At 43.3% G+C, this 12,471-nt stretch overlaps 1 protein-coding gene across 1 annotated transcript in view; it reads left to right on the top strand.

Moving 5' to 3' along the window:
- The window catches only part of ARHGEF33 (Rho guanine nucleotide exchange factor 33), a 282,191-nt gene that overhangs the window by 167,107 nt on the left and 102,613 nt on the right, over positions 1 to 12,471 (top strand). Inside the window, exons 8-9 of the mRNA XM_077486478.1 lie at positions 1,260 to 1,389; positions 10,134 to 10,266. Of these exons, the coding sequence (XP_077342604.1) occupies positions 1,260 to 1,389; positions 10,134 to 10,266 (263 nt within the window). The remainder of the gene's footprint in view (positions 1 to 1,259; positions 1,390 to 10,133; positions 10,267 to 12,471) is intronic.

The following is a 12,471-nucleotide window of genomic DNA, read 5'->3' on the forward strand; positions in this document are numbered from 1 at the left end:
AACTGGTTAAAGTGGTTGTAAACCCTTACACATACCCACTGAAGTGACTAGCCTTAGGTTATACACAGAGATGAAACAAATCCTCCTACATAAGTTATACCTGTTTATCTGTAGCCATCTCTTATCCACAGCTGTTCAAAATGTACAGTTTCCACAGCATTTCTGATCATCATAAGGCAGGGAGCAGGGACCTGATGTCACACACTGCACAGCTCAAAAAGGAGAAGCTGAGTAATCTGAGACCTGTATGGAGGGAAAGATGACACCCCTCTCTACACAATCTCATAGGGAAGCATGCACAGCTGAGGATGTCAATCACTTGCTGTGTGCTGGAGTACCCCTCCCTCGTGCCCCTCGATCTCTTGGAGTCAGTCAGAATTGACTCTTGCAAACAGCAGACAATCCAGACAGAAATTTCACTCAGTGCTTTGGATCGAGGTAAGTACACACATTAGAAGCATATGCTTTGCTCATTTTTCATGTCAGATGTTTACAACCACATGAAAAACTGATAATGAACTATCAGTAAAACAAGTATCTAAAATTGTCAGGTATCTCCTTCTATGCATCAGAAAAAATATATCCTATTTTATCAAAAGGCTGGACAGTCTGATATCCTATACTTGAGTTTCTGTAATTACATGAATTATATGCTTAATGGTAAACTACTTCTATGCCCTTGTACACACGGTCGGAGAATCTGTCGGAATGAGTCTTATCGGACCGTGTCGTCAGATAATCCGACTGTGTGTGGTATGCATCGGACTGATTCCGTCCGAATCTCCGTCCGACCCAATTTTCCAACACGTTGGAAATATTTCCCGGCCAACTGGGCCGGACGGACCTAATCCGATCATTTGTAGAGAATTTTCATCGGACCAAGTGCCACGCATGCTCAGATCAAATTCCTACATCAAAGCTATTGGCTACTAGCCTGAATGTAGTCCCATCGTAACGAAATTACGTCATCACGTTCTGAAAGATCGGATTTTTCGCCAACTTGGCCTGACCGTGTGTATGCAACAGTTTCGGACACAATCCGTTGGACTAAATCCGACGGGCAAAATCCGACGGATTTGGTTGGAAAAATCTCCGACCGTGTGTACGTGGGCTATGACCTCCTCTGTCCTGAACTATAAGCTGTATTTAACTGTTATACATGTCTGAAATTGAGTATTATTTTATATCACCAGGTTTTTTTAATTTTCTTTTATTTACGTAAAAGTGTCATTTATTTTGAATTTGTTTATGACATAAAGCAAGGAGGCAAAGTGCTGCCAAGGACCTTCTGGAATCAGAACGTAAATATGTCCTGAACTTATCTCATATTCTGAAGATCAGAGCAACTTTACAAGGGTCTGAAATCAAGAGGAATGCTAAAGAGAGAAGGTATTGTATGTCCCTGCAAAAAAAAAAAAAAACAATTACGGTTTTTAAATAGTAGTTTGCTGTAGTAAATGCCAAAATACTATTGGTTAGACTTAGACAGGGTATAGACAATGGTATCTCCTTTTAGCTTGAGGTACATCTTAGGGCATTCAATAAAGTGTGAATGTCACTTTTCTAGTGGTAGTTCCCTTTAGAACCACCTGTGCCCAATTCAGGGAAGCATTTGTGCAAATTTGATTACATTGCCAATACTGGCAACAAATTCAGGGTGTTCAGGGAGTTTAAGAACCTGTCGCTACAGGAGCATCACATTCATAAAGAATTACCTCAATTTCACAGAACTGGAGGCATTTAAGACCAGAAGTATGCCAGTGGGGCATGTCTGTGCTGGTAAGCTGTCAGCTGTCAATTGTCGACCTGGATATCCCCTAGATCAGTGATGGTGAACCTTGGCACCACAGATGTTTTGGAACTACATTACCCATTTCGCTCATGTACTCTGTGGTGTAGTTCAACATCATGGGAAATGTAGTTTCAAAACATCTGGGATGCCAAGGTTCGCCATTACTGCCCTAGATGAAAGCTAAATGTAAACAAAGGGATGGAGGATACTGGTGATGCAATTATCCAAACAGGACTGTTTTTAAGGCAGGGCAAAAGGGGCAGCTGCCCTGGACCCCATCATTGTTGTGAGGCCCAAAGCAGCTGCCTCATACTTGCCAACTATCCCAATTTAAATTACCTTATCCCTTGAAGTTTTAGCCCCACGCTGTGTCCTGATATCTCAGTGTAAACTTCTGCTGCTACTGCTGCCCAGCTTTATGTAAATAGTTGTGGACTGCGGCATTGATATGTAAATCGAGGTGGCATTCATATGTATATCATGTTTCCCTGAGGTCACATCCACCATCACTTCTGCTGAATGCTGCCCACTGGGGAGGTAAAGGATCATACTTGAAAGTCCTGTCTATAACTGTGGTCATTAAGCCTAACATCCTCCTGTTCTGCAAAAGTAAGCAAAGTGGAGGTGGAACCCTTCTTCAAAATAACACGGTGCCACGGCACCCTGAATTTTGGTGCATGTGAATATGCAGGCAGGCAGTGAGGAGATGATGTGTTGTAACCTTTAGCAACCAATCTGTGAGCAGTAATGCTGTGCACTAACCTCTTGCAACCAATCAGTGAGCAGCAATAATGTGCAGTAACCTCTAACAACCAATTAGTGAGTGATATAGCTGTTCACTAACCTCTAGCAATCAATCAGTGAGCAGTATTGATGTACAGTAATCTCCAGCAACCAATCAACGAGCAGAAGTCATTTGCTGTAACCTCTAGAAAATAACAGTGAGCCATAACATGTGCTGTAACCTCTAGCAACCAGTCAGTGAGCGGTAATGATACATTGTAACCTCTGGCAACCAATCACAATCATTGCTAAGAAGGTTGGCCTGGTCCATCCTCCAGGAGTATCCTCCTGTTACTGGACTTTAAAAGGGGAAGCAACACAGTCATCTCTCTCATTTTGCTTTCTCTTCCTATCATCATGCTGCTTGCTAGCACATACAATGATTTACTCCATATGCTGATACTTCCTCTCACACTCTCTGCTATATACAAGGACTGCAAAAGTACAATGCAGTACCAGGTCATCATTGCTCTAGTTCACTGGTCTTTAGTCAGTGAGCATGACATGAGGAAACAAAGCTTTACTTCTTTACCATATGGTAGGAAACAGGAACAAGGTATGGTAAGTCAGTTTTAGGAAAAATAACAACTGCAGGAAGTCTACTTTTGGTAACTAGTTCTTTGCTCTATGAGGTTTTTTTCTGGCACAGCTTTACAAAGCATAAGTCCTCTGAAAACTTTCCTGGTACATCATGGCAGCATACAGTGGGTTGTGGCTCCGCCCCCCCCCCCCCCCCACAACCTGATAGGACTGGTTAACTATAGATCAAAAACAGACCCGACTCGCAGCATTCAGGCATGCCAAGTCTCCCGCAGGGTGTGGGAGTCCCCCGTATATAGGCTGTGCTGTGCTAAATAATCCTGGCTGCACGGCCGATGCACCCTGTCACACTGTGCCAGGGGAGGGGTGGTATATGGAGGAACTGATGTGTCCATTTCTCTCCTGCCACCGCTGAATACCCGATTCTCCTCCTCCTCTCTCACGCACACATCCAGTGGGGGCAAGAGAGAAATGGACACATCGGTTCCTCCATATGCCACCTCTCCTACCCACTGGAGGACCTTCAGGGGTTGCAATTGCGCCCCTCCAATGCTGCAGGGGAACTGTGCGGTCACCTGTATAACACAATGAAACCAGGGCCTCTGCTTTGGAGCAGTGCAGTGCAGCCTTTTCCCCCCGATGTGTAGCCTCCTGTGGCTGGCAGACCAGATGGTCTCTCTCCCAGCTGGCAGTTTCTCCACGGGCTTCCTGAGCTGGTGGGTGGGGTGGGGGTGTGGCCATCTTCACATACATGCACAGGTAGTTGCATGGTAGAGGACTGGGAGGAGAAACATCCATGGTGACCCTGGAAGCCTTCACCTCCATCAATATGGTAAGTGCATGCATCAATTCTCTCTACAATCTTTCAGCTCCCTAATGTGGTCAGTACACTTCATGCTGCTCACTGCTCCTCCCCTTACTGTGCCCCCTATACTGCCAGTGCTCACTGCTCCCCCCAAACCACTCCACTGTTCTCTCCCCACTGTATACTGCCATCCCCATATACTGAACACTGCTCCCCCTCCCACTGTATGCAGCAGCTCTCGCCGTTGTCTCCCTCCTCATTGGCCAGATTATTAGGAGCCAACTCCAGCAATGGGGTGCTGGGCCAAGTCCCGCTGTCTGTATCAAAAGAATAGAAGCAGCAAGGGGGCTCGGGAGTGAGCCCACATGAGTGCCCCCATGGGAATCGGTTTCCTATGGGGAGCACCAGCAAGAGAGGAGAAACCAGGAGCACCAGCAGTGGGACCTGAGAAGAGAAGGATGGGGCCGCTTATTCAATTGCACATCGCAGGTATACATATAGACATGTTTGATATAAAAAAAAAAATAATCCTTTAAAACCAATTTTGGAGAAAGTTCCAAAATTCATTTTTGCATTTTCCTTCAATTCTTATTTGTCAGTTCTTTATTTTCTTTCCCAGTTTTGATTGTGGGTGTTTGCCGTTTCCAAGATGGCTGCAGCAGTACAAGTACAGCATGGACAACAGGAAGGGATGCGGCCAGTGTAGGCAGTTTTTCCAGACTTGTCCTTTTCCAAAATGGTGCTGGGAGACAAGGTTGCGATCTGATCATGCTTGGGTGCTGATATCATCACTGATGGCCAGGGATGCCAGTTTTAAATGGATTTAAGGCATATTGGGGCAATATATAGTGGTGTTCTCATCTAAAGTACGCTGGCTACTTATGTGGTCATTGTCTGCAGGTATTATTTCCATTTTTATTGCATTAATTCTTATCTACTTCTCAATGCTTGCTCTGGGATCACGGTGTCGTGATATTTTTCATTTTAGTCTGCTGCTTTACCCTGTCCCTATAGGGAACACTGCTCAGTCAGACCACCCATTGCCTGTAAGGTAAAGGGATTTGGTAAGTAGTGAAGATATTGAGAAAAACAGAGCATCGGGTCCCAGTGCTGTTGTAATATGTACAGCCCTGTAGAGAACTCAAGATGGAAGGAGCCCACAAAAAACTAAAACATATAGGCACAGACATCAAGGACTTCATTGCCTCTCATTATCATTGCTTCCCATCTACAAATATCAAAGCTTACCAGTCCTAATAGTTTCTGTGTTTGTGGTGGAACGTCATTGCCTGAGAAGCTAGTATGTCAAGTCTGCTTGGAGCAAGTCGAATATAGCCCTGCAAGGACCTCAAGACAGAGGGAGCCCTCTAAAGGCCAGAACAAGTCGCCCTTTAGGCAATGACATCTAGGCAATGTTGATCAAGGTAATAAACTTTGTCTCTCATTATCATTGCTCATCTCTACAAACACTACAGGTTACTAGCCCTAATGGTTACTGCATTTGTGGTGGAAAGTTATTGCCTGACAAGCTAGTATGACAATTTTGCTTGGAGAAAGCGGCAACTGCCAAAGAAGAGGATGTCAGGGAAGTAGCAGCCTTGAGTAAAGAATCAGCTAAAGAGTCGATACATAAAGCATCTAGTCCTCAGTCTGCGGCAGAATTTCCCAGTACTTTTTTAACCAGAGCCAGCAGGTGGTGTCCGAATTGGAGAGATGGTTGAAGGACCAATATTTTAAAGGGGCAACAGGCCCCCTACTGTCACCATCTAATGCTGTCATCTCCCATGGTGGATGTAGTACCTTGCGGTTACATTCAAGAATGCTCTAGTCCGAAAATTAGATTTAGTTCTGAAGTGCACTTACTGTATGTAGCATCTACAGGTGCCTGCAGACCAGCAATAACATTTGCAGTGTTGGGCAGAGCAATATCGAGTTGGACAATTAATATTAAAAATGCCCTTCTGAGGGAGGGGAAGGAGACAAGGTGATACCAGTTTTGTAAGAGCTGCAGTTGATGGGAGACTTGTCAGTAGACATCATTTGATGTTCTTCAAGAACGATGTCCATGGTCACAGCACAAAGGGCATTATGACTTAAGCCATGGTTGGCAGATCCCACCTCAAAATCAAACTGGTGCATGATACCAGATGATGGCTCCAATCTATTTTGGAGTAGACTGAATACAGCCATTTTAAGAGTTACCAGTGGCAGTTCAGGGCTGATATCATCTGAAAAAAAGCAGAAGAATCAAAAAGGTCCCGCATACAGACGGCAACTCCCAGGTAGATACGAGGAGGTGAAATTCTACACTCCGGAACAAAGATTACAAAGGGAACTGGAGAGAAATCTCAATTTTCATTGCTGAAGTTATAAAAATCGAAGGCACCTGTCTTGAGAGAACGGTAGAAGTCCTTTTAAGGATGCACTCATCCAGGAGGTGCCTGTGGGAGCCAGACTGAAGCTTTGCACACACACCTGGATAGAAAATATTCAGGATCAGTGGGGCATAATGGCTATATCAGTGTGACATTGGTGGAAGTTTAAGGAGTGTCTACCCTCTGATTGCTTCCAGCCAGCCATAAACTGGATTCAATCAAAAAGCAAAAACGTCTGGTCCAGTTTGTAGTCAAATTAATTAAAAAATTTGCGATCGTGAAGGTTCCAAGTGCCCAGAGGAGATGAGGATTCTGTTCACCTTTATTCCTAGTGGAAAAAAAGAGTCAGCATCAACATGTACAAACACCTCCCAGATTGTTAAGACAAATATAAGAGCCTACTCTTCACAAGACCTTCCTGATCTGGAAGACTTAAGAGCATATTCCACCAGGGCAGTGCCAACTACATGGACATGGACTGTCTCCTGAGGCTATATGGTTCTCCCGGAATACCTCCAGCATGCCTCATTGGGTGAACCCAGCTCAGCTCACGACAGTAACATTTGGAAAATGTGCAGGAGCATACTTAGGCTACTATACACGTTAGTGTATCATTATAAATTTGTTCTTACACCCTCCTGTGTGGCGAGGTAATTCCCATTGTATGCTGCTATAATGCACCAGGAAAATGGAAAATTTCTCTTTCCTGGGGCATCTTCATGGTAGCATACCGATTCTCACTCAAATGGTGAGAGTTACAGAGAATGCAGCAAGCCAGGTCTGTCTTTTATTTATAGTTAACCAGTCCTATCACGTTGCAGGGGTGGAGCCAAAACTCATTGTATGCTGCCATGAAGATGCACCAGGGAAGGAAAATTACAGAAAGGTGAGTATACAATTTTCCGTTTTATTGAATAAGGCTATTTATACATCAGATATGCAAAAAAAAAAACTACAATTATAATTTAGGAAAAATGCATTTAGAAGACACAGCATATAGCCTGTGTTTGAGCAAATCTTTATAATAAACCCCCATCCCTAATGGAAATGGAATGCTTTGGGGTATACAGTAGGGATGAGCCTGATGTCAAAGGTAAGTTTGTCTCGAACATCGAGTGTTCGACGAATAGTGAACAATTTAGGGTGTTTGCGACAAATTCGAAAGCCGCGGAACACCCTTTAAAAGTCTATGGGAGAAATCAAAAGTGATAATTTTAAAGGTTTATATGCATGATATTGTCATATTGTTTGGAGACTTGGGTCCTGTCCCAGGGGACATATAACAATGCAAAAAAAGGTTTTAAAAATGGCTTTTTGTGAAACAATAAAAGTGAAATATTCCTTTACATTTCATACCTGGTGGGTGTCTATAGTAAGAGAAGTAATTGAAAAATACGGCATGGGATCCCCCCAGTCCATTACCAGTCCCTTTGGGTCTGGTATGAATATTAAGGGAACCCCGAACCAAAATGAAAAAACCCAGCGCCAAACTGTGAAGAAAAATGTCGTGGGGGTCCCCCTCAAAATCCATACCAGACCCTTCAGGTTACGTAAATGGGTGGCCCTGCCCCCTCTGACGCTCTGGTAAAGCCATGGGGAAGTCCCTGTGTGTCAGAGGGGGGGTGGGGTCACCTGTAAACGTCACCACGTGGCCCCGCCCTCAGTTAAAAAAGAACTCTCACCTGCAAGGACATGCCATACAGTGGGTGCCTCCCATGGAGGGGGGTTGGTCATGGCTTTTTTTCTTTTTCGGTCCATCAGTGGAGTGAGAGAAGAAAATGAAAGGACATCGTGGGATATTTTTATTTATTAATAAAGGACTTGTCCCAAGCCATGTCTTGTCATTTGTACCATTTTGATACTTTTTTTGTGAAAAATGGTACGGGTACATTTGTACCCTCTTACCATTTCACACAGGAGGGAGGCAGGGATCTGGGGGTCCCCTTGTCAAAGGGGGCTTCCGGATTCTGATAAGCCCCCCACCCGCAGACCCTGCACAACCACTGGGCAAAGGTTGTGGGGATGAGGCCCTTGTCCCCATCAACATGGGGACAAGGTGCTTTGGGGGGCTACCCCAAAGCACCCTCCCCATGTTGAGGGCATGTGGCCTGGTGTGGCTCAGGAGGGGGGGCGCTCTCTCGTCCCTCCCTCTTTTCCTGTGGCCTGCCAGGTTGCGTGCTGGGATAAGGGTCTGGTATGGATTTTTGTGGGGACCCCCACGCCTTTTTTTTTTATTTTGGCGCGAGGTTCCCATTAAAATCCATACCTGACCTGAAGGGTTTATTATGGATTTTGAGGGGGAGCAGCACAACATTTTTTTTTTTTGGTTCGGGGTTCCTCTTAATAGTCATACCAGAGGGCCTGGTAATGGACAGGGGGGATCCCATGCCATTTTTTTCAATGACTTCTTTCATCTGTATTTCCGGGGCCTACAATTCATTATATTATGAATAGCCTCATTGATTGTTTGGTTTTCCATTCCTCTGGAGGATATAACACGGGCTTCATTTTTGATCAGAACCTCTACCCCTGGACCCCCTTAATAACATTAGGAGATTAAGCCTTCCCTTGTGACTTGTGGCTTTGTGAGTCACCTTGTGCGTTTATACTTCTAGTATTAGAATCGCTAGCCTCTGGTTTGGTCCATCCAATATCCTTGTGACGAGCCTCCTTGGTTGCTCATCAGTCATACTACGCTCTAGAAGAAGCGTTGTTGATAGAAGCAAAACATGTCGAGCACAAAGTATGGTTTTTCCACTCTACTTCCATTGCTGTTCCTCTAATCTTGGATTATTATTGATTCTCTGTTATTTTTGATTAATATGTGGCAATTTCCATAAATTTTCGAGTATCTATAGCATATATATGTGGTAACATTATTAAGATAGAATTGATGTGGATGATTTGATGGTTTTAAATATTGATCACTGTTTGTCTTTTGTAAATAAAATCAATTTTTAATCTATTACTGTTACAACTCGTGCCTAAAAAGTCCATAGCCCATTTTTGTCCTCCTTCTTTGTAACTGTTATACTGTTATACTGTAACTGTTATACACGTTTTGACTTGTTTTTGAGTATCCACCCTACCACATGGTGTTGTTGATACAGTACATCTATTTGACAATTCATTATAGCCGCAAGTACTTTTAAATTCCTTTTTTTTCCTTTAGAAATGTCATTTTGTGCAGGGACTGTTCCCTGATGACGTGCCACTTTACAGGCATACTATAGACACCCCCAGGTACGAAATTTAAAGGAATATTTCACTTTTATTGTTTCACTTCAAGCATTATTAAAATCACTGCTCCCGAAAAAACAAGGCTTTTTAAAACTTTTTTTTTTGCATTGATACAGGACCCAGGTCCCCAAACACTTTTTATGACTAAAACTTGCATAGAAGCCTTGAAAATTTGCATTTTTGATTATTCGTGTTCGTGTCCCATAGCCTTTAACGGTGTTCGTATGTTCAAACTAATTTTTGCCTGTTCACATATTCTGCTGCGAACCGAGCCAGGGGGTGTTCGGCTCATCCCTAGTATACAGTGTATAAACATAAAACTTATATTTTTGTGGAAGCATGATGTGCTCATTTCACTAGGCAGCCTAACAGGGGGAGTTGAGCATTCTCTTAATTTTAATATGTTGGATAATTGATGATGCATCTACTGCCAAAATAGCAATACAGCATATAACCTAAATATAAGGTTTTGAGTAAGGTATGTTTAAAATACCAGTACATTATTCATTTGACATTTTAAAGAGAACATTAATCACAGTACTGTTACTTTTCAGGCTGTACACATCTTCAAGGGTCACCTTTTTGTTCATTTTCTCAGTTTCTTTCCCAGTTCCTTGCGATATTTGATCCAGCATCATCTGGACCTGCTCCATGTACTACAAGAAAGAGTGGTCAAATGGTCCCGACAAGGAATCCTGGGAGATATATTTCTGAAATTAACAAATGATGAGGTACACTTTGTATATGTAGCTTATCAGCTCTTTTATTAATGTTATGACATCATTACCATTAAACATTACAAGTTTAACCACTTCAGCCCCGGAAGAATTTCCCCCCTTCCTGACCAGAGTACTTTTTGTAATTCGGCACTGCGTCGCTTTAACTGATAATTGCGCGGTCGTGCGACCTGGCTCCCAAACAAAATTGACGTCCTTTTTTCCCCACAAATAGAGATTTCTTTTGGTGGTATTTGATCACCCCTGCAGTTTTTATTGTTTGCGCTATAATAAATATCCCCCAAAAATATATAAAAAAACAATTTTTTTCCTCAATTTAGGCCGATACGTATTCTTCTACATATTTTTGGTAAAAAAAAAATCACAATAAGCGATTATAGATTGGTTTGCGCAAAAGTTATAGCGTTTACAAAATAGGGGATAGTTTTATGGCATTTTTATGAATAATTCTTTTTTTTTTTTAATTGTGGCAATCAGCGATTTTTATTGTGACTGTGACATTATGGCGGACATATCGGACATTTTTGACACATTTTTGGGACCATTGTCATTTATACAGCAATCAGTGCTATACAAATGCACTGATTTCTGTGTAAATGACACTAGCAGTGAAGGGGTTAACCACTAGGTGGCAGTGTAGGGGTTAAGTGTGTCCTAGGGGTGTGTTTCTAACTGTGGGGGGGGGCGTGGCTGTGTATGGCACATCATTGAGCTGTGCTCTGATCACACGGAGCAGAGATCAGTGACACTGTCACTAGGCAGAACGGGCAGATGCTTGTTTACATTAGCATCTCCCCGTTCTTCCTCCCCATGAGGCGATCGCGGGTATCTCCGTGGCGATCGAGGCCGCGGGACCCATGACCCGACTCACGGAGCTTGCTGCGGGCGCGTGCGTGCCCGCTGGTCGCCTCTTAAGGGGCAACATACAGGTACGTGATTCTGCCTGTACAAGCCCTTCTACTGATGTATATCGGCGTGAGGCAGTCGGCAAGCGGTTAAATACATTAAAATAATAAAATCGCAGTAGCTTACAGTAGTTCTAGTGCCATGGGTCATATTTCATGGACTGAGTGGAGGTTAATGTTAAAAAAAAGATAGAACAAAACTATACACCAATCAGCCATAACTTTATGACCACTGCCAGGTTAAGTGAATAACATTGATTATCTTGGTACAATGGCATCTAAAAATCGGTGGGATAAATTAAGCAGCAAGTTAGCATGTTGTCCCTGAGATTGATGTGTTGAAAGCAGAAAAAATTGGCGTCGCAGTTTGTTGTGTATGGGGCTACGTAAACCACAGTCAAGGGTGTCCATGCTGACTTGGTGTCCACAGCCAAAACCACCTACAATAAGCACGTGAACATCAGAACTGGACCACGGAGCAATGGAAGAAGGTGGTCTGGTCTGATGAATCGCATTTTCTTTTGCATCATATGGATGGCCAGGTACATGTTCATCACTTACCTGGGGTGGAGATATTACTAGGATGCTGTATGGGAAGAAGGCAAGCTGGCAGAGGCAGTGTGAAGCTTTTAGCAATGCTCTGCTGGGAAACCTTATGTCCTGCCATTCATGTGGATGTTACTTGAGATGTACTACCTACCTAAAGATTGCTTCTGACCAAGTACACCCCTTCATGGAAACGGTATTCCCTGATGGGGTGAGGAACACAACAATCAGTTTGAGGTGTTGACATGGCCTCCAAATTCTCCGGATCTCATTCAAATCAAGCATCTATAGGATTGCATTCATACAGTCCTGAGATTAACACAGCTCTACCACACAGCACATCCTTGCCTGGCAGAAGACTTGATTTTACTGTTCTGCAATTAAAGTGGTATTAAACTCAAAAACAAAAAAATTATATTGCAGCTTACTAATCCTTTAACATTGGCTGCATTTGTTTTATTTTTTGTCTTTTTCCCCTTTATTTGCACCTGGTGATTCAGCCAGTAACATACTTTCTGGTCTAGGGTGTCTATACTCTGGATAGAGGAACAATAGACCCTTTTAGAGTAGCAGATTTAGATGGACTTAACTAATGCCATGTACACGGACTTGGCCACACACGGACGCTCCGAAAGTCCGGCGATTTCTAACGCAATGACATACAGCGCATACGACGGGACTAGAAAAAGGAAATTCAATAGCCAGTAGCCAATAGCTTCCTTCTCGTACTTGCTTCAGAGCATGCGTC

The sequence above is a fragment of the Lithobates pipiens genome, unplaced genomic scaffold, assembly GCF_037356315.1.
Source record: "Lithobates pipiens isolate NorthernLeopardFrog02 unplaced genomic scaffold, aLitPip1_a1.2 Scaffold_18, whole genome shotgun sequence".
NCBI lineage: Eukaryota > Metazoa > Chordata > Amphibia > Anura > Ranidae > Lithobates > Lithobates pipiens.